At 42.3% G+C, this 22,705-nt stretch overlaps 1 protein-coding gene, 1 long non-coding RNA gene, 1 other non-coding gene and 1 pseudogene across 3 annotated transcripts; all 4 read left to right on the forward strand.

Annotated features, from left to right (window-relative positions):
* Nucleotides 1-7,913: 7,913 nt before the first annotated feature.
* LOC103627341 (tobamovirus multiplication protein 3) lies at nt 7,914-8,521 on the forward strand. The gene is made up of 3 exons (XM_008647645.4): nt 7,914-8,036; nt 8,119-8,196; nt 8,311-8,521. Exons 1-3 carry the CDS (start codon nt 7,929-7,931, stop codon nt 8,407-8,409), a joined length of 285 nt encoding a protein of 94 aa, XP_008645867.1. The 5' UTR covers nt 7,914-7,928; the 3' UTR covers nt 8,410-8,521.
* LOC103628720 (triose phosphate/phosphate translocator, chloroplastic-like) lies at nt 8,461-9,458 on the forward strand (annotated as a pseudogene).
* Nucleotides 9,459-10,239: 781 nt separating this feature from the next.
* On the forward strand, nt 10,240-10,311 carry TRNAC-GCA (transfer RNA cysteine (anticodon GCA)). The gene has a single exon. It is a non-coding gene; the product is annotated as a tRNA-Cys (tRNA).
* Nucleotides 10,312-11,255: 944 nt separating this feature from the next.
* LOC118472075 (uncharacterized) lies at nt 11,256-12,452 on the forward strand. The gene is made up of 3 exons (XR_004849610.1): nt 11,256-11,622; nt 11,770-12,272; nt 12,379-12,452. It is a non-coding gene; the product is annotated as an uncharacterized lncRNA (long non-coding RNA).
* The last annotated feature ends 10,253 nt before the right edge of the window (nt 12,453-22,705 follow it).

Consider the following 22,705-nt stretch of genomic DNA (forward strand, 5'->3'; position numbering starts at 1 on the left):
GGGACCCCTAGGCACATGGAGGAGAATACCAAGCATCCTTTGATCATTGTCAATCACTCACACTCCATTCTTGCGCACTTGTTCGACATTCTTAGTGATTTGAGCTCCGTTCTAGTGTGAAACTCGTGATAGTCTCTTGAGCTCAAGTCTGGGTCTTGTGTGTGCGTATTTGCTGTGATCTTTGTGTCTTGTGTGAGTTGCTCATCCCTCCCTTACTCCGTGCTTCTTTGTGATCATCAAAGTGTAAGGGCGAGAGGCTCCAAGTTGTGGAGATTCCTCGCGAACGGGACAAGAAAAGAAAAGCAAAACATCGTGGTATTCAAGTTGATCATTGGATCACTTGAGAGGAGTTGAGTGCAACTCTCGTCCGTTGGGACACCACAACGTGGAGTAGGCAAGTTTTGTACTTGGCCGAACCACGGAATAAACCACTGTGTCCATCTGTGTTGATTCTCTTGTGGTTATTGTGACTCGCTAAGACTCTTCTCCAGCCACTTGGCATTACTGTGCTAACGCTTAAACCAAGTTTTTGTGGCATTAAGTTCAAGTTTTACAGGATCACCTATTCACCCCCCCTCTAGGTGCTCTCAATTGGTATCAGAGGAGATCTCTTCAAGAAAGGGACTAACCGCCCGAAGAGATGGATCCTAAGGGCAAGGGGATTGTGATCAATGACAAGGAGAAGGAGTCATTCGTCAACGAGCCCAAGGATGACAAGCCTACCAACTCGGGCTCGGGCCACAAACGCAAAGATGGGAAGAAGAAGAAGACAAGACGCATCAAGGAGATCGTCTACTACGATGACAGCGATGAGTCCACTTCTTCCCAAAAGGACAACGACGACAACGACTACGAGAGAAGGAAACCGGTTAATTCGAACTTTTCTTTTGACTACTCTCGTATTCCGCAAAGTACAAATGCTCATTTGCTCTCCATTCCACTTGGCAAACCTCCTCACTTTGATGGAGAGGACTACGGATTTTGGAGCCACAAAATGCGTAGTCACCTGTTTTCTCTCCATCCGAGCATATGGGAGATTGTGGAAAGTGGAATGAAATTTGATAGCTCGGATAGTCCTATGTTTATCAATGAACAGATTCATAGAAATGCACAAGCTACTACTGTGTTGTTAGCCTCTTTGTGCAGGGACGAGTATCATAAGGTGAGCGGCTTGGACAATGCCAAGCAGATCTGGGACACCCTCAGGATCTCACATGAGGGGAACGACGTCACCTTACTCACCAAAATGGAGTTGGTGGAGGGCGAGCTTGGAAGATTCGCAATGATTAGGGGAGAGGAGCCAACCCAAACATACAAGCGGCTCAAGACCCTCATCAACAAGATAAGGAGCTACGGAAGCACACGATGGACGGACCACGACGTCGTTCGTCTAATGCTAAGGTCCTTTACTGTACTTGATCCACATTTGGTGAACAATATCCGTGAAAATCTTAGGTACACCAAGATGTCGCCCGAAGAAGTTCTTGGGAAATTTGTAAGCGGGCGAATGATGATCAAGGAGGCAAGATATGTCGACGACGCGTTGAACGGTCCAATCCATGAGCCTCAACCCATTGCTCTCAAGGCAACGAGGAGTAAGGAGGCGCTACCTAGCAAGGTGGCGCAAGTCGAGGCGGCCGGGCTCAATGATGAAGAGATGGCCCTCATCATCAAACGCTTCATGACGGCGCTAAAGGGTCGCAAGGGGCAGCCAAGCAAGACCAAGACAAAGGGGAAGCGCTCATGCTTCAAATGTGGTAAGGTTGGTCATTTTATTGCTAACTGTCCCGACAATGATAGTGACCAGGAACAAGGGAACAAGAGGGAGAAGAAGAAGAACTATAAGAAGGCAAAAGGCGAGGCACATCTTGGCAAGGAGTGGGACTCAGATTGTTCGTCGTCCGACTCCGACAACGAAGGACTCGCCGCCACTGCCTTCAACAAGTCATCCCTCTTCCCCAACGAGCATCACACTTGCCTCATGGCAAGGGAAAAGAAGGTAAGCGCTCGTAACACTAGCACTTATGATTCTTCTAGTGATGATGAGTCTAGTGATGAAGAAATAGATTACTCTAGTTTGTTCAAGGGATTGGATAGAACTAAAATAGATAAGATCAATGAATTGATTGATGCCTTGAATGAAAAGGATAGACTTTTAGAGAAACAAGAGGACCTTTTATATGAAGAGCATGACAAATTTGTAGAGGCACAAAAATCTCATGCTTTAGAAGTTAAAAGAAATGAAATGCTTTCTTGTGAACTATCTTCTTGCCATGAGACAATTTCTAGCTTAAGGAGCATAAATGATGATTTGAATGCTAAGTTAGAGATAGCTAGTAAATCTAACTCTTGTGTAGAACATGTTACGATTTGCAATAGGTGTAAAGATTTTGACATTGATGCTTGTAGTGAACACCTTGTTACAATTTCTAAATTGAATGATGAAGTAGCTAGTCTTAATGCCCAACTTAAGACTAGCAAAAGCGAATTTGATAAGTTAAAATTTGCAAGGGATGCCTACACGATTGGTAGACACCCCTCAATTAAGGATGGACTTGGTTTCAAGAGGGAAGCCAAGGACTTAACAAGCCATAAGGCTCCCATCCCCGCCAAGGAGAAAGGGAAGGCCCCTATGGCTAGTAGTGCTAAAAGGAACCATGCTTTTATGTATCATGATAAGAGACATGCAAATAGAAGTTATGATGCTTTTGACTCACATGTTTATGATTCATATGCTATGTTTGCTTCTAGTTCTTCCTATATGCATGGTAGAAATGTAGCTAGGAGAAATGCTATTAATCACATGCCTAGGAGAAATGGTGTTAATGTTCCTAGGAAAATTAATGAACCTTCTACAATATATCATGCTTGCAATGCTTCATTTGCCATTTGTAGAAATGATAGGAAGGTAATTGCTAGAAGATTAGGGGCAAGATGCAAGGGAGATAAAACTTGCATTTGGGTCCCTAAAACCATTGTGACTAACCTTGTAGGACCCAACAAGAGTTGGGTACCTAAGACCCAAGCCTAAATTTGCCTTGCAGGTTTATGCATCCGGGGGTTCAAGCTGGATTATCGACAGCGGATGCACAAACTATATGACAGGGGAGAAGAAGATGTTCACCTCCTACGTCAAAAACAAGGATTCCCAAGATTCAATAATATTTGGTGATGGGAATCAAGGCAAGGTAAAAGGGTTAGGCAAACAGGTGGGAGGCTCTCATCACACCAAAAATGTGATGACCACATCAAGACCCTTGGAGATGCTTCATATGGACCTTTTCGGACCCGTCACCTATCTAAGTATAGGAGGAAGATAAATCTGAAACCCAAGGGACCCTCAAGCGCTTCCTCAGGAGAGCTCAAAATGAGTTTGAACTCAAAGTGAAGAAGATAAGGAGCAACAACGGGTCCGAGTTCAAGAACCTTCAAGTGGAGGAGTTCCTTGAGGAGGAGGGGATCAAGCACGAGTTCTCCGCTCCCTACACACCACAGCAAAATGGTGTGGTAGAGAGAAAGAACAGGACACTCATCGATATGGCGAGGACTATGCTTGGAGAGTTCAAGACCCCCGAGCGGTTTTGGTCGGAAGCCGTGAACACGGCTTGCCACGCCATCAACCGGGTCTACCTTCACCGCCTCCTCAAGAAGACGTCGTATGAGCTACTAACCGGTAACAAACCCAATGTTTCGTATTTTCGAGTTTTTGGGAGTAAATGCTACATTCTAGTGAAGAAGGGTAGGAATTCCAAATTTGCTCCCAAAGCCGTAGAAGGGTTTTTGTTAGGTTATGACTCAAATACAAAGGAGTATAGAGTCTTCAACAAATCATCGGGTTTTGTTGAAGTCTCTAGCGACGTTGTATTTGATGAGACTAATGGCTCTCCAAGAGAGCAAGTTGTTGATTGTGATGATGTAGATGAAGAAGAAGTTCCAACGACCGCAATACGCACCATGGCGATTGGAGATGTGCGGCCACAGGAACAAGATGAGCAAGATCAACCTTCTTCCTCAACAATGGTGCAACCCCCAACTCAAGATGATGAACATGAGGCGTGTGATCAAGGGGGAGCACAAGATGATCATGTAATGAAGGAAGAAGCACAACCGGCACCTCCAACCCAAATTCGAGCAATGATTCAAAGGGATCATCCCGTCGACCAAATTTTGGGTGATATCAGCAAGGGAGTAACTACTCTATCTCGATTAGTTAATTTTTGTGAGCATTACTCCTTTGTCTCTTCTATTGAGCCTTTCAGGGTAGAAGAGGCCTTGCTAGATCCGGACTGGGTGTTGGCCATGCAGGAGGAGCTCAACAACTTCAAGAGGAATGAAGTTTGGACACTGGTGCCTCGTCCTAAGCAAAATGTTGTGGGAACCAAGTGGGTGTTCCGCAACAAACAAGACGAGGATGGGGTGGTGACAAGGAACAAGGCTCGACTTGTGGCAAAAGGTTATGCCCAAGTCGCAGGTTTGGACTTTGAGGAGACTTTTGCTCCTGTGGCTAGGCTAGAGTCCATTCGTATTTTGCTAGCATATGCCGCTCACCATTCTTTTAGGTTGTTCCAAATGGATGTAAAGAGCGCTTTCCTCAACGGGCCAATCAAGGAGGAGGTGTACGTGGAGCAACCCCCTGGCTTTGAGGATGAACGGTACCCCGACCATGTGTGTAAGCTCTCTAAGGCGCACTATGGACTTAAGCAAGCCCCAAGAGCATGGTATGAATGCCTTAGAGACTTTTTAATTGCTAATGATTTCAAGGTTGGGAAAGCCGATCCAACTCTTTTTACTAAGACATGTGATGGTGATCTTTTTGTGTGCCAAATTTATGTCGAGGACATAATATTTGGTTCTACTAACCAAAAGTCTTGTGAAGAGTTTAGCAGGGTGATGACTCAAAAGTTTGAGATGTCGATGATGGGCGAGTTAAGCTATTTCCTTGGGTTCCAAGTAAGGCAACTCAAGGATGGGACCTTCATCTCCCAAACGAAGTACACGCAAGACTTGATCAAGCATTTTGGGATGAAGGATGCCAAGCCCGCAAAGACTCCGATGGGAACCGACGGACACACCGACCTCAACAAAGGAGGTAAGTCCGTTGATCAAAAGGCATACCGGTCTATGATAAGGTCTTTACTTTATTTATGTGCTAGTAGACCGGATATTATGCTTAGTGTATGCATGTGTGCTCGTTTTCAATCCGATCCTAAGGAGTGTCACTTAGTGGCTGTGAAGCGAATTCTTAGATATTTAGTCGCTACGCCTTGCTTCGGGATCTGGTATCCACAGGGGTCTACCTTTGACTTGATTGGATATTCAGACTCCGACTATGCTGGATGTAAGGTCGATAGGAAGAGTACAGCAGGGACGTGCCAATTCTTAGGAAGGTCCCTGGTGTCATGGAGTTCTAAGAAACAAACCTCCGTTGCCCTATCCACCGCTGAGGCCGAGTACGTTGCCGCAGGACAGTGTTGCGCGCAACTACTTTGGATGAGGCAAACCCTCAGGGACTTTGGCTACAATTTGAGCAAAGTCCCACTCGTATGTGATAATGAGAGTGCTATCCGCATGGCGGATAATTCTGTTGAACACAGCCGCACAAAGCACATAGACATCCGACATCACTTTTTGAGAGACCACCAGCAAAAGGGAGATATCGAAGTGTTTCATGTTAGCTCCGAGAACCAGCTAGCCGATATCTTCACCAAGCCTTTAGATGAGCAGACCTTTTGCAAGTTGTGTAGTGAGCTCAATGTCTTAGATTCGTGGAACTTGGATTGATTTATAGCATACATATGTTTATGCCTTTGATCATGTTTCTTTTGCATTGTGTTGTTTATTTATGGTGCTCAAGTTGTACATGCACTCCCCGGACCTCACAAGTCCTTTGCAAGTGATGCACAAATTTAGGGGGAGATGTGCTACAACTTGACCCTTTGAGACTAACTGTGTGCTTAAGTTTGCCTGATTTAGTCTCGAAGGTGGATTGAAAGGGAAAAGGTGGACTTGGACCATGCAAGACTTCCACTGCACTCCGATGAAAGAGTAACTTCTTCCAAGTTCATCTTTGTACTCTTATTGCCTTTTTACTCTTAGTTGAAGATTTTGGTGAGGCAATGGGGTTAAAGGGCCAAAATTGATCCCGTTTTGGTGCTTGATGCCAAAGGGGGAGAAAATAAGGCCAAAGCAATAAATGGATCAGCTACCACTTGTAAGTTGAGAATTTTGAAAAAGTAGAGTTAGAGTTTTTGTTTGTCAAAATACTCTTGTTTGACTCTTATTGTCAAAAGTTGGCCTCTTGTGGGGAGAATGGCTTAATTATGGGAAAAAGGGGGAGTTTTTGAATCCTTGATCAATTTCTCATGAAATATCTCTCTTTATGTTTTAACATGTGTGTTTGACTTAGAGATAGGAAATTGAGGTCGATTTGCAAAAACAAACCAAGTGGTGGCAAAGAATGATCCATATATGCCAAATTTGAGTCAAAACAAATTTGAGTTTGTATTTGAATTGATTTTGCACTTGTTCTACTTGCTTTATGTTGTGTTGGCATAAATCACCAAAAAGGGGGAGATTGAAAGGGAAATGTGCCCTTGGGCCATTTCTAAGTGTTTTGGTGATTTAGTGTCCAATACAAGTACCTAAGTGTCAAATGGTGGACAAAGTACAAATCAAGTATAAAGGTATGTTTCTCAGACTTAGTACATTGTTTTAGAGACTAATGTATTGTGTCTAAGTACTGGAAACAAGAGAAATCGAATTGGAGAAGAAATGGATTTGTTCAGCCAAGGTCAGCTATGTCTGGGTGCACCGGACTGTCCGGTGGTGCACCGGACAGTGTCCGGTGCCCCAGGCAAACTTGCTGCTCTCGGGAAGAAATTAACGGCGTACGGCTATAATTCACCGGACTGTTCGGTGAGCCAACAGTCGGCCGGGCCAACGGTCGGCCGCGCGATCCGCGCGGGACACGTGGCCGAGCCAACGGCTAGTAGGGGGCACCGGACTGTCCGGTGTGCACCGGACAGTGTCCGGTGCGCCAACGGCTCCAAGCCTGCCAACGGTCGGCTTCGCCAAATAAGGAAGGAAATCCGCACCGGACAGTGTCCGGTGGTGCACCGGACTGTCTGGTGCGCCAGGCGACAGAAGGCAAGAATTGCCTTCCCGGATTGCTCTCAACGACTCCTAGCTGCCTTGGGGCTATAAAAGGGACCCCTAGGCGCATGAAGGAGTATACCAAGCATTCCTTGAGCATTGTTAATCACTCACACTCCATTCTTGCGCACTTGTTCGACATTCTTAGTGATTTGAGCTCCGTTCTAGTGTGAAACTTGTGATAGTCTCTTGAGCTCAAGTCTGGGTCTTGTGTGTGCGTATTTGCTGTGATCTTTGTGTCTTGTGTGAGTTGCTCATCCCTCCCTTACTCCGTGCTTCTTTGTGAACATCAAAGTGTAAGGGCGAGAGGCTCCAAGTTGTGGAGATTCCTCGCGAACGGGATAAGAAAAGAAAAGCAAAACACCGTGGTATTCAAGTTGATCATTGGATCACTTGAGAGGAGTTGAGTGCAACTCTCGTCCGTTGGGACGCCACAACGTGGAGTAGGCAAGTTTTGTACTTGGCCGAACCACGGAATAAACCACTGTGTCCATCTGTGTTGATTCTCTTGTGGTTATTGTGACTCGCTAAGACTCTTCTCCAACCACTTGGCATTACTGTGCTAACGCTTAAACCAAGTTTTTGTGGCATTAAGTTCAAGTTTTACAGGATCACCTATTCACCCCCCCTCTAGGTGCTCTCAGAAGTATAAATCTAAAAAAGTGTTACGTTAGTACTTAGTGATATGCATTAAGTTCAGGGTTTGATCTAGCTACCGCACTACATCCAAATATGCAGTATGCACTTACATTTCTTGTTTGTTCAGGCTTTTCATCATGCTAAAATATTTTCCTATAGAGTCAAAAGGGAGGCAACAAAAGCTGAGAGAAGTCGGCAGAGTTGCCACCATATGTTTCTGTTGTTTCTCGGCACGATGCATAATGGTAAGGGTTTCTGTCCACTGGAAGTTGTGCAGGTTTAGCTCTTACATTTCGTTCACGAAATTTGCAATGTCATTTCTTGCAGATGTGCTTCAATGCATTTGACGAGGAAGCTGACCTCGATGTTCTTGACCATCCAGTTCTGAATTTGTTCTATTACCTGGTATGTATGAAGTTTGCAAAGCACGAAATTAAGTCTCCTGCTCCAGTGTGGCAACTTCGAATTGATACTTACTATAACTCTGATGTTCCACTGTTCTTACCATCTTTTCTGCAGCTTGTGGAGATTCTCCCTTCATCTCTTGTCCTATACATTCTAAGGAGGATTCCTACAAAGCTACGACTATCCCAGTATCACCCCGTCAGCAGCAGCTAGAGACGAGGCATTACCATCTGCTGAGCCAAAAATGGTGACTGCTGTCAAGCTATGAAAAATCAACTGCAACGCCCTCTATATAATATTTGTATTGGTAGCCTCTCTGCAAAATATATATAGCCTCTTTTCTTTTCTTCCCATTTATATTTCGATGTTCTTGTTGCCCCCTTTTTTATGTTACATACTTGCGATGCAGATCTGGAGCCCTTCTTCAGCGCAGCTGCTACTCAGTTTATCCTTAGACAACAAGTTCCCTTCTCTCTGTGGCTTTCTCTTGCCCCTGTGGTCCTTGGTAATTCTCAAATCGATCCTCTCATCCTAATGCTCTAGCTAAGTTGCAAGTTATAGAGTGTCGGTGGCAAGGTAGGTACAGTGTATTGAGAGTGCATGATCTGATGAAGTCATATCTGATGGTGCACTTCCCTTTCTTTATTACCCCCATTACTACTGCTATCTTCTCCACTGGGCTAAATAACACGTACTTTTCGAATTGTACCTTGCTTTATATTCTAATAATCCGCTACAAGTTAATTAGACATAACCCTCCTTGCTCATCCTCTCATGAAATTTCCAGGTGTTTCAATGGCATCCCTTACTGAGCTTTCATTCAACTAGACTGGCTTCATCAATGCCATGATATCAAACATCTCATTCACTTACAGGAGCATTTATTCCAAGAAAGCTATGGTTTGTGCTTCTTCTGTTTTAATCTCTTAGCTCGTTATGATTTGCTTTGTTATGCAACAGGTTGTTGTTTTTGCCTTAACTGTCGTTCTAATCGCTTCTGGCATTGCAGACTGACATGGATAGCACCAACGTGTATGCTTACATCTCAATAATTTCTCTAATTGTTTGCATTCCACCTGCATTGATCGTAAGTGTGATGGAATTACCACAAGCGGTAGACGAAACATGATTCATGTGCCATACCCTAATGGTATTCTTGATACACTCCCATAATTGTGCAGTTTGAAGGGCCCCAGCTAAGGCAGCATGGATTTAGTGATGCCATTGCAAAAGTAGGTTTGACAAAGTTTGTTGCCAAATAATTTGTGAGATATTGAGATCGATAACTTGGTTTAAGTATTGCACCTTTTGACAAATATAATTTGCCATGAACATGGATATTGAAGGCTATACTCTGAAATGCAGTCTCACTACATAATTGACTAATAAAAATCTGTTTTCTTATTACATGACTAGGGGTGCTTCCAGCAGCGCTGCCCAGCGGCTTACCGTGGACACTGGACTGCCAGTGTTGCCTGGGTTAGATGACATATTGGACGTCCCGGAAGGGCTTGACGGGCAGGGCAACGATATCAGCTCGTGGTTTACGGATGGCCTTGACGACTCGTTGCAAGACATTGATCTTTCTGGCGCCCTGGAAATCCCAGACGATGACCTCACCCAGCTGGGATTTATGTAAGGAGAAGGAAGCAATCGTTGTTTGTCCTGTGCATATACATGTCTTTCCTTCACCTAATGTATGGTAGCGCTGATCCATTGATCTCCCTGCCACAACCTGGTAGGTCAGAGGTTGTAATCTGTAATTAGGCTGTTGGATTCGTGTCGATATTCAGTGTCTGCTGGCATGGACTGGATAGTTGCAGATGAGGCGAGGTAGCAGCAACAAGAACATGCTGAGATTTGTTAATGTTATCCTGTAGTTTGTGCTTCTGCTTCCTAGATTATCCTGTCGGAATCCGACAGTACGTGTCTTTGAAAAGCTCGTCCTTTGCATGCCTAAGATTTGTTGCGGAAGGAGACAAGTAAACTGCGTAATGTATTATTATAATTTTCACAACCTGCATAATTAAACAACACATCTAAGGGTTCATAGCTCAGTGGTAGAGCAATTGACTGCAGATCAATAGGTCTCCGGTTCGAACCCGGATGGGCCCTTTTTAAATAGATTTTTGTCCCTTTTTAACCTCCACCTTCCCTTTTCATGGCAAAAGGGAAATTTCTGCTCTGTATCCAAACTTGGTAAGGACGGTTCGGAGGAGTGATTTTGTTTAGACTATCTCCAACAACTTACTCCTCTTATCTTCTATTTTAATTTTTTTCTACGAATACCTAAAATATCAACTGTGTTTTGAGTGACCAAATGAGTAATTTATTGGATACAATCTTAGTCACGGCAACGGAAAATTCATGCTTACCCAAAAAATAGGGATGACATTACGTGTCCACAGGTTTCATATCTATTGAGTGTGGGTTAAAATGATGAGTTTCTTCCAAATATGAATTGATATTGCAATATGTATTGTGTGTTTCTAAATAATTATATGGGGTGTGCTTCAAAATAATTTTATGTGTTTCTTTGCTATTTATGGTGCTTTTATTTAATTATTTTCAATTGTTGATCACCTAGACCCAAAGGGCGGGTGCTGACGTAAAGTGTGGCACAAATTCGATAAATAAAATATACCCATAGTCATTCATAACATATTAGACAAAAGTGTGATAATTTAGGCAACGAACAAAACAAACACAGCCATTCATAACATCAAACAAAAAATTTAGTGTTGAATACATGGATCAAATTTGAATAAATAAAACAACACGAACAAATATTTTTATTAAATGAGTCTTTAACGGGTTTTCGCACAGAAACATAGACAGAGAAACATACCCCATACATGAAGCTGCTACATTTTCTATATATTCATATCTATGGGAGAAAAAAAATCTCTCAATACTCCAACAACGATAGGGGCGAATTGGAATATGTACTTTTGTTAGCTTACATTAATGCATATATAAACTCCTATATAAATTTAAACACCTAAGACAGTTTGGCCGAGTGGTCTAAGGCGCCAGATTTAGGCTCTGGTTCGATTCTGTTTAGTAGAATCTATGGTTTTAAGGTCATAGTAGTTTTACGATCGTATACTTGAAGTTCTGGTCCGATTCAGGATCACTATTTTAACAACCTTGTGTGGTTAATTTGCAGGATCGTGATAGCTATTGCAAGATGATGCACAAGTACATAGGATCAGATGTTACATCACTTGTGACACTTCCAGTCATAATTTTTGAGCCAATGACAATGCTTCAGAAAATGGCTGAGCTTTGTTAGGTGTTCCATTTTAGTTATCTGTCTACTTCCTTTAAACTGGTTCTGGTTATATGTGCGCGTATCTATTATTATGTATAAGCATTGTTGCTACTGGTCCTTATCGAGAATCGCATAAGGAGACAACTTCATGGGTATGTTCAGATAGTTTATAATTTGTTGCTTATTGTCTGTGTAAATACACAAGGCGCCTTTGATAGCACTTGGTTTCCCTGTTGGGATTTTCAGCTTGTCTTAATATCCAACTTACACCACCATCTGATATCTGATCCCGACAACAGGCTAGGAGGCTTAACTGACAGTTTCGACCTTGGGATGAACATGTTGTTGGGAGGATACAAGGAAGATGATGGCGGTTCAAGCAAGTCGCATGGCAAGAGCGGAAACCGAAAGAAGCACCTGAAGAACAGCAAGAAGAGGAAGAGGCATTAGCCCTGGACTCACACTCCTGTATCACTTCAACATACTTGAGTGTGTGACATGTCAGTTATTTTACAGATATGTTAGTTTTACCATAGTATTGTTCGATGTGATCCTAGCATGCCCGTGAATGCTTTGGTTCCCTATAGAGCTGTTGATGTCTTTACATATTCTTAAGGTCCTTACCATGTCAATCACATGGACTGGTGTGAGTATAGCTTGTTCCTCAACCAACACTATATTATTAGTTGTGATTATACATATAATATTGTTGCCAGGATGCTGCCTCCCTTGCAGTAGCAATCATGAAAAAGGGACTGCGGAGTCGAATATTTCTGGGCTGTGACAACAAGCCCCTTTCCAGGTAACTGCTGACCTTGTTCATATCGGTTTCTTTGTTTTGTAGTCAGTTTTGCTGTGCAGAGTTACTCTTTCGGTTTGCCTAATTTAAAAGGAAAAAAACTTTATAGGCAAGAAATTATGGATGTTGTTAACAATAGTGGAAAATTTGACACGAAGTTTGGAGGCTTTACCGGTTAGTCTTGTACGACCTGCTATGGTTCTTTGATTCTTTCATATTCTTGAGTGCACAGGCAATAGCATATAGCTTAATTAACCCGAAGTGTGTTTTAACTCCAGGTACTGACGGTCCATTAGGGAAGAGAATGGAGAATTCAAAAACTCGGGTTGAGATCGGTTGGGAACCAAAGTATCCAAGCTTCACTGAATTCCTTGGTATCAGCAGTTAACATCCTTGCATACTGTTCAGTTAGTCTGACTCAGCTGAGTTGCAACCGTGATTAGATTGTACATTGTTTGAATTTTTATATGGTCTGAACTGGTGATGGTGTACATCTCAACTTAATTTTTTATTCTCACAGTATTTGAGCTGTGAACCAGACAGATGCCACCCCATCTCACCGGACAATATATACTGCCACGTGAGTGGATTTGTCGATCATGAACCTACATGGCTACATATGGTGTACTCTACCAACTACCGCGCTACAAATTGATTTCAACAAACTGAAATTGTTCTAGAGAATTGACAGTCAACTACCGAACAAACGAATAATCAACCAAATGCGAACGCGTGCAGACTTGTTCTTTAGCACAGTATCCGGCAGTTTATTCATAGTCATTCAAAACACTATTTTGTACTATCCATAGTCATTTAAAACACTATTTTGTACTGTAAACTGCACTGTTTATAAAGTGGAGTTTAAATATGAAAACGAAGATTTTAAGTTGTTGGAGATAGTTATTGTTTGTATTATATATTTTCGTTGCAACGCACGGGCATTCAGCTTGAACTTCATATGTGCTACATGGATTTTGCATCATATCTATGTTTTACACTATTTTTTTACTTCCGTGGTAACGCACGGGCATATACCTAGTGAGTAATGAGCCTAATAATGAACGGTAGGTTTCAAGATGGCCAGTAATGATATACACGGAGTTTGTCGTCATATTGTACTATGTTTGAGTTTTACGACTTTATCGCCTTGGTGTGGCTGTCCTGATGGAGTTGTGATCGAATGGTGTGGCTTTTCGCTGCCCTTTCCTTCACCCACTAAAAAGCATAGAATGTGGAGAATTTTACCTTTAGCCATTATAGAAGTTTCTAATACTTTATGTGCCACGAATTTTTTGGTTGTCCCTCTTCATTTCTTCGTGCAAAGTTAAAAGATAATCCGTTTCAAACAGGCTATGTTATATTTAATATAGGTCCATTATAGCTTTTTCCCGCCAGAAGCTGCATATAATCCGTTTCAAACAGGCTATGTTATATTTAATATAGGTCCAGAAAATAGAGCACTCACATAAAATCAGTGATCTAAAACTCAGGTGGAAGGGATTTAAACTCAGTCGGCAAGTTAAAAGATAACTAACCGAGCTATGCTTAATTCATAGCAATCTATTGTATTGAAAAATCAGAATAGTATTTAGTTTGGAATAGAAAGATATCATATATGCCGTCTTGGTAAAAAAAATACTCCATCCGTTTTAAAATAAAAATTTTTCTAATCCTCTTTTTTCTGTCTACATTCAAATGAATGATGAATAATATAGACATATATAGATACAATATTTGTAGATTTATTAATGAATGTGTGTTTAGTCTAAAACGGCTACTATTTTAGTACAGAGGGAGTATTAAAATAAAAATAAGATTTATGTACTAAAATGTTATACATAAATATATAATGATAAAGTTGGTGTATGCAAAAAGTCAAAATAATTTATTTATTTATAGTTAAAATAGAGCAGTATTTATTAAACTATGTATACCAGCGTGGATCAAAAATCAAAACAAGCTCAGAGTCGCTAATTTCATCCAAGGTTCAGAAGGTTGTACCGGACCACCAGTACTAATGCTTTTCGTCACAGCCTGTAACAACTTGTCTAAATCTTCACAGTAATGTTTATATGCTCAGATAGGCCATGCTGTCTGGACAGTGTGGTATTGGTATTAGTAGCGACTGTGGCGGAGTGATACTACGTCATCAGCTTAGCCGTATGGGCTCGCCGCTCGCGCAGGAACCTCAGTTCTGTTTCTGAGCCTTCTGTCGAACGTTTCATGGGCCATGTGTTTCATTTGGCGGGCTAAGTCAAAGCAACGAGTCCACAAAAGCATCAGTTCAACCCGACACTACATTGAGGTAGCTAGCTAACCGAGAGTTTTCCTTGAGAAAATGACATGATAGTGCAGTGATAGCGCAACGAGGGATGGTTGATAGGCTGGGCATGGAGCGATACAAACCGATACCACAACATTAGGTCTTGTTTTAATTAAATGTCACGCCTGCTTGCTGTCTTTGAACCCCACCCACGTCCACCAAAGGTCGAAGGGGTTTCTGATCGAGGTCTAGTTTGGTCTTCTCTGTGACCTACTCCATCCGTTTAGTTCAATTTTGCACTATACAGCGACAACTAAAACGAAACGGATGGAGTATTTGGTAGGATTTAATTATTATGAGAGAAATTTTAGATTAATCTAATTTATCATTCATTCTTGGACATCTTAGTCCTTTCAGTCGTGTTCCTGTCTCTTCTCTTAAGGATGAAGATAGATATTTATTCGGATACCATTTTTTGGTCTTTTTTCTTTTTTCTTTGATTGACGAATAAATAAGAGATAGAATCTGCTAAGTAAAATTTTATTCTTGTTTTTAGCATTGAGCTTGTAAAGATTCGTAAAAGTTAAACAACAAATTTATCAAATATCTTATTAAATGATAGATATAAAATTCTGATACATATTAAGATATGGTTTCACCTTTTTGTTGCAGGGAGCAAATAATATATAAAACAATTTATGCAGATAACATAAGAAAAGATCAACATAATACAATAAACTTAGTTATTACAATGTGTTTCATAATATAAAAAAGATCAACATCAAATTTCATGCATATTTGTTTTAAAATATTAAATTGATCCTAAAAGTTGTGATATCCACTTACATCTCTCCTTCACTTTTATGTAATTTACATTCCTGTTTTTACATTTCTAGAATTGACACGATGCAATATGGTTGGAGCCTAGGGTATAAGACATTGTGCATAGAATAGAAATCACACTAGGGGTAACATGGGATAAATGATAGGCTTTGATTATTATGATTAGCCCAATTAACTTTCTCTTTGGCATCTTAATCCTTTTAGAGGTATATTAATAACTTATGTCACAAGCTATGTGAAAGGGAAATAGGCTTACACCTTTTCCTAATTGATTTTGGTGGTTGAATTGCCCAACACAAATAATTGAACTAACTAGTTTGCTCTAGATTATAAGTTCTACATGTGCCAAAGGTTCACAATAAACCAATACAAAGTTCAAAGAAAGGGTTCAAAAAGAAAGGAGCAAAGCAACCGAAGGCTGCCCTGGTCTGGCGCACCGGACAGTGTCCGGTGCACCAGGGAGAATCACTCTGAACTGTTCAGCTTCGGGAATTCGGGGAGGCCCCTCCGCTATAATTCACCGGACTGTCCGGTGTAGCACCGGACTGTCCGGTGTGCCAAGCGGAGCAACGGTCGTCCGCGCCAACGGTCGTCTGCAACGCTACAGTGAAACGCTACAGCGCGCGCCTGCGCGCGCAAAAGTCAGAGCAAATGCTAGAAGGCGCACCAAACAGTGAACAGTGACTGTCCGGTGCACCACCGGACTGTCCGGTGGCCCCGTTGTCAGAAGCTCCAACAGCCGGAACCCAACGGCCTGGTGACGTGGCTGGCGCACCGGACAGTGTCCGGTGGCGCACCGGACAGTGTCCGGTGGCGCACCGGACTGTCCGGTGCGCCATACGACAGCAGCGTACACCAACGGTCATTTTGGTGGTTGGGGCTTTAAATACCCCCAACCACCACACTTCAATGTATCCAAGTTTTCAGCCATCAAACCTCATACAAGAGCTCTAGACTTCATTCTAAGACACAAACAAAGAGATCAAATCCTCTCCCAAGTCTGGAATCACTCCAGACAAATTAGTGACTAGAGAGAGAGACTTTTGTGTTCTTTTGAGCTCTTGCGCTTGGATCGCTTTTCTTCTTCCTCCTTTCTTGTTCCTAAGATCATTGTAATCAAAGCAAGAGACACCAATTGTGTGGTGGTCCTTGTGGGGACTTAGTGTCCCGTTTGATTGAGAAGAGAAGCTCACTCGGTCTAGGTGACCGTTTGAGAGAGGGAAAGGGTTGAAAGAGACCCGGTCTTTGTGACCACCTCAACGGGGAGTAGGTTTGCAAGAACTGAACCTCGGTAAAACAAATCACCGTGTCATCCGTTCTTATTTGCTTGTGATTTGTTTTCACCCTCTCTTTCGGACTCGTTTACATTTCTAACGCTAACCCCGACTTGTAGTTGTGCTTAAACTTCTTAAATTTCAGATTTTCCTATTCACCCCCTCTAGGCGGCTTTCAATTGGTATCAGAGCCCAGTACTTTATTAGAGCCTAACTGCTCGAAGTGATGTCGGGAGCATCCGCCATGAGGGAGATTGGGACCGGCGACAAGTCCGCAAGCTCGGGGGGAACTCACTCAAGAGAGTCCGTCCACAAGCAGAAGGAGGAATCCTCTTCCTCCATCAAGTCCCAACGGAAGGGTGACAAGAAGAAGAAGATGAAGAAGGTGGTCTACTACGAGACCGACTCTTCGTCACCCTCCACCTCTGGCTCGGAATCGGCATCCGCCACTTCTAAGCGCCATGAGCGCAAGAAGTATAGTAAGATGCCTCTTCTCTACCCTCGTATTTCAAAACGCACTCTATTACTTTCCGTCCCATTAGGCAAACCACCTATGTTTGAAGGTGAAGATTATTCAATGTGGAGTGATAAAATGAGGCATCACCTAACCTCACTCCACAAAAGCATATGGGATATTGTTGAGTATGGAGCGCAGGTACCGAAGAAGGGGGACAAGAATTATGATTCGGAGGAGGTCGAACAAATCCAACACTTCAACTCCCAAGCCACCACTATACTCCTCGCCTCTCTAAGTCGAGAGGAGTATAATAAGGTGCAAGGGTTGAAGAGTGCAAAGGAGATTTGGGACGTGCTCAAGACCGCGCACGAAGGAGACGAGGTGACCAAGATCACCAAGCGGGAAACGATCGAGGGGGAGCTCGGTCGATTCATGCTTCACCAAGGGGAGGAGCCACAAGCAATGTACAACTGGCTCAAGACCTTGGCGAACCAAGTGCGCAACCTCGGGAGCACCAAATGAGATGACCATGAAATGGTCAAGGTTATTCTTAGATCACTCGTATTTCTTAATCCTACTCAAGTTCAATTAATTCATGGTGATTCAAGATATAAACTAATGTCTCCCGAGGAAGTAATAGGAAAGTTTGTGAGCTTTAAGCTAATGATCAAAGGCTCCAAACAAATCATTGAGCGAGGCGCCACCTCCACATCCGAGGTGCAACCCGTTGCCTTCAAAGCGACGGAGGAGAAGAAGGAAGAGTCTACACCAAGTAGGCTTCCCATCGATGCCTCCAAGCTCGACAACGAGGAGATGGCTTTAATCATCAAAAGCTTTCGCCAAATCCTCAAGCAAAGGAAGGGGAGAGATTACAAGCCCCGTTCCAAGAAGGTTTGCTACAAGTGTGGTAAGCCCAGTCATTTTATTGCAAAATGTCCATTATCAAGTGATAGTGACAGGGGCGACGACAAGAAGGGAAAGAGAAGAGAAAAGAAGAGGTACTACAAGAAGAAGGGCGGTGATGCCCATGTTTGCCGAGAGTGGGACTCCGACGAGAGCTCCACCGACTCCTCCTCCGACGAGGACGCCGCAAACATCGCTGTCACCAAAGAGCTTCTCTTCCCCAACGTCGGCCACAAGTGCCTCATGGCAAAGGACGACAAGAAGAAGAAGGTAAAATCAAGATCCTCCACTAAGTATGCAACTTCTAGTGATAAGGATAATTCTAGTGATGATGAGGATAACTTGCTTACTCTTTTTGCCAATCTTAACATGCAACAAAAAGAGAAATTGAATGAATTGATTAGTGCTATTCATGAGAAGGATGAACTCTTGGATAGCCAAGAGGACTTCCTTATTAAGGAAAACAAAAACATGTTAAGGTTAAAAATGCTTATGCTCTAGAGGTAGAAAAATGTGAAAAATTAACTAGTGAGCTTAGCACTTGCCATGACACTATTTCTAGCCTTCGAAATGAAAATGCCAAATTAATTGCTAAGGTTGAGAAATCAAATGTTTGTGATGATTCAATTGTTAATCTTAGAAATGATAATGCTAGTTTAATTGCTAAGATTGACAAATTGAATGCATCTCTTTCTAGCCTTAAGATTGAAAATGAAAAATTAATTGCTAAGGCTAAAAATTTAAATGTTTGCAATGATGCTATTACCAATCTTAGATATGAGAATGCTATTTTACATGCTAAGATTATTGAATTAAATGATTGCAAACCCTCTACATCTACGATTGATCATGTTTCTATTTGCACTAGATGTAGAGATGTTAATGTAGATGCTATTCATGATCACCTTGCTTTAATTAAACAACAAAATGATCATATAGCTACATTAACTGCTAAAATCAATGAGCATGACTTAGAAAATAAAAAATTTAAATTTGCTAGAAGCATGCTCTATAGTGGGAGACGCCCTGGCATTAAGGATGGCATCGGCTTCCAACAGGGAAACAATGTCAAGCTTAATGCCCCTCCTAAAAGATTATCTAATTTTGTTAAGGGCAAGGCTCCCATGGTTCAGGATAACGAGGGTTACATTTTATACCCTGCCAGTTATCCCGAACACAAGATTAGGAGAATTCATTCTAGGAAGTCTCACTCTGGCTCTCATCATGCTTTTATGTATAAGAGTGAGGCATCTAGTTCTAGGCAATCAACCCATGCTAAATTGCCTAAGAAGAAAACTCCTATTGCATCAAATGATCATAAAATTTCATTTAAGACCTTTTATGCTTCTTATGTGCTCACTAACAAATCAGGCAAAGTAGTTGCCAAATATGTTGGGGGCAAACACAAGGAGTCAAAGACTTGTGTTTGGGTACCCAAGGTGCTTGTTTCTAATGTAAAAGGATCCAAGACCGTTTGGGTACCTAAGAACAAGGCCTAAAATTGTTTTGTAGCTTTATGCATCTGGGGGCTCAAGTTGGATCATTGATAGCGGGTGCACAAACCACATGACAGGGGAGAAAAGGATGTTCTCCTCCTACAAGAAAAACCATGACCACCAAAGAGCTATCACATTCGGGGATGGAAATCAAGGTTTGGTCAAAGGACTTGGTAAAATTGCTATATCTCCTGATCATTCCATTTCCAATGTTTTTCTTGTAGACTCTTTATATTACAATTTGCTTTCTGTTTCTCAATTATGTAAAATGGGCTACAACTGTCTTTTTACGGATATAGGTGTTACTGTCTTTAGAAGAAGTGATGATTTAGTAGCATTTAAGGGAGTGTTAGAGGGTCAGCTATACTTAGTTGATTTTAATAGAGCTGAACTCGACACTTGCTTAATTGTTAAGATTAACATGGGTTGGCTCTGGCACCGTCGACTAGCCCACGTTGGGATGAAGAATCTTCATAAGCTTCTAAAGGGAGAGCACATTTTGGGACTAACAAATGTTCATTTTGAGAAAGACAGGGTTTGTAGCACATGTCAAGCAGGGAAGCAAGTTGGTGTTCATCATCCACACAAGAACATCATGACGACTGACAGGCCGCTTGAGCTACTCCACATGGACCTATTCGTCCCGATAGCTTACATAAGTATCGGCGGGAGTAAGTACTATCTAGTTATTGTGGATGATTATTCTCGCTTCACTTGGGGGTTCTTTTACAGGATAAATCTCAAACCCAAGAGACCTTAAAGGGATTCTTGAGACAGGCTCAAAATGAGTTCGGCTTAAGGATCAAAAAGATTAGAAGCGACAACGGGACGGAGTTCAAGAACTCACAAATAGAAGGCTTTCTTGAGGATGAGGGCATCAAGCATGAGTTCTCTTCTCCCTACACGCCACAACAAAATGGTGTAGTGGAGAGGAAGAATAGAACTCTACTTGACATGGCAAGGACCATGCTTGATGAATACAAGACTTCGGACCGGTTTTGGGCGGAAGCAATCAACACCGCTTTCTACGCCATCAACCGTCTCTACCTTCACCGAATCCTCAAGAAGACATCATATGAACTCCTAACCAGTAAAAAGCCCAATGTTTCATATTTTAGAGTCTTTGGTAGCAAATGCTTTATTCTTGTTAAAAGAGGTATAAAATCTAAATTTGCTCCTAAGGCTGTAGAAGGCTTTTTACTTGGTTATGATTCAAACACAAGGGCATATAGAGTCTTTAACAAGTCCACTGGACTAGTTGAGGTTTCTTGTGACATTGTGTTTGATGAGACTAACGGCTCTCAAGTAGAGCAAGTTGATCTTGATGAGCTAGATGATGAAGAGGCTTCGTGCGTCGCTCTAAGGAACATGTCCATTGGGGATGTGTGTCCTAAGGAATCCGAAGAGCCTCCACAAGCACAAGATCAACCATCTTCCTCCATGCAAGCATCTCCACCAACTCAAGATGAGGATCAAGCTCAAGATGATGAAATTGAAGATCAAGAGGACCCACCTCAAGACGAGGACACTGATCAAGGGGGATGCTAATGATCAAGACAAGGAAGATGATGACGGTCCAAGACCGCCACACCCAAGATTCCATCAAGCAATACAACAAGATCACCCCGTGAACTCCATCCTCGGCGATATTCATAAGGGGGTAACCACTAGATCTCGTGTTGCTCATTTTTGTGAACATTACTACTTTGTGTCTTCTATTGAGCCATACAGGGTAGAAGACGCATTAAGGGATTCAGATTGGGTGTTGGCAATGCAAGAGGAACTCAACAACCTCATGAGGAATGAGGTATGGCATCTTGTTCCACGTCCTAACCAAAATGTTGTAGGAACCAAGTGGGTCTTCCGCAACAAGCAAGATGAGCATGGTGTGGTGACAAGGAACAAAGCCCGACTTGTGGCCAAAGGATATTCACAAGTCGAAGGTTTGGATTTTGGTGAAACCTATGCACCTGTAGCTAGGCTTGAGTCAATTCGCATATTACTTGCCTATGCTACTTACCATGGCTTTAAGCTTTATCAAATGGACGTGAAAAGTGCCTTCCTCAATGGACCAATCAAGGAGGAGGTCTATGTTGAGCAACCTCCCGACTTTGAAGATAGTGAGTACCCTAACCATGTTTATAAACTATCTAAGGCGCTTTATGGGCTCAAGCAAGCCCCAAGAGCATGGTATAAATTCCTAAGAGATTTTCTTATTGCTAATGGCTTCAAAGTCGGCAAAGCCGATCCTACTCTCTTTACTAAAACAATTGCCAAAGATTTGTTTTTATGCCAAATTTATGTTGATGATATTATATTTGGGTCTACTAACAAATCTACATGTGAAGAGTTTAGTAGGATCATGGTACAAAAATTCGAGATGTCTATGATGGGGGAGTTGAAGTATTTCTTAGGATTTCAAGTGAAGCAACTCCAAGAGTGCACCTTCATCAGCCAAACAAATTACATTCAAGACATACTCACCAAGTTTGGAATGAAGGATGCCAAGCCCATCAAGATACCCATGGGAACTAATGGGCATCTCAACCTCGACACGGGAGGTAAATCCGTAGATCAAAAGGTATACCGGTCGATGATAGGATCTTTACTCTATTTATGTGCATCTCGACCGGATATAATGCTTTTCGTATGCATGTGTGCAAGATTCCAAGCCGATCCTAAGGAAGTTCACCTTAGGGCCGTAAAACAAATCTTGAGATATTTAGTTTATACTCCTAAGTTTGGCCTTTGGTACCCCAGGGGATCCACTTTTGATTTAATTGGATATTCCGATGCTAATTGGGCAGGGTGTAAGATTGATAAGAAAAGCACATCAGGGACTTGCCAGTTCTTGGGAAGATCCCTGGTGTCATGGGCTTCAAAGAAGCAAAATTCTGTAGCTCTTTCTACCGCCGAAGCCGAGTACATTGCCGCAAGCCATTGTTGCACACAATTGCTTTGGATGAGGCAAACCCTTAGGGACTATGGTTAAAAATTAACCAAAGTTCCTCTCCTATGTGATAATGAGAGTGCAATCCGCATGGCGGATAACCCCGTTGAGGACAGCCGCACTAAGCACATAGCCATTCGGTATCACTTTTTGAGGGATCACCAACAACGGGGGGATATTGAGATTGCTTATATTAATACCAAAGAACAATTAACCGATATCTTTACCAAGCCACTAGATGAGAAAACAT

Source organism: Zea mays, chromosome 5 (genome assembly GCF_902167145.1).
Source record: "Zea mays cultivar B73 chromosome 5, Zm-B73-REFERENCE-NAM-5.0, whole genome shotgun sequence".
Lineage (NCBI taxonomy): Eukaryota > Viridiplantae > Streptophyta > Magnoliopsida > Poales > Poaceae > Zea > Zea mays.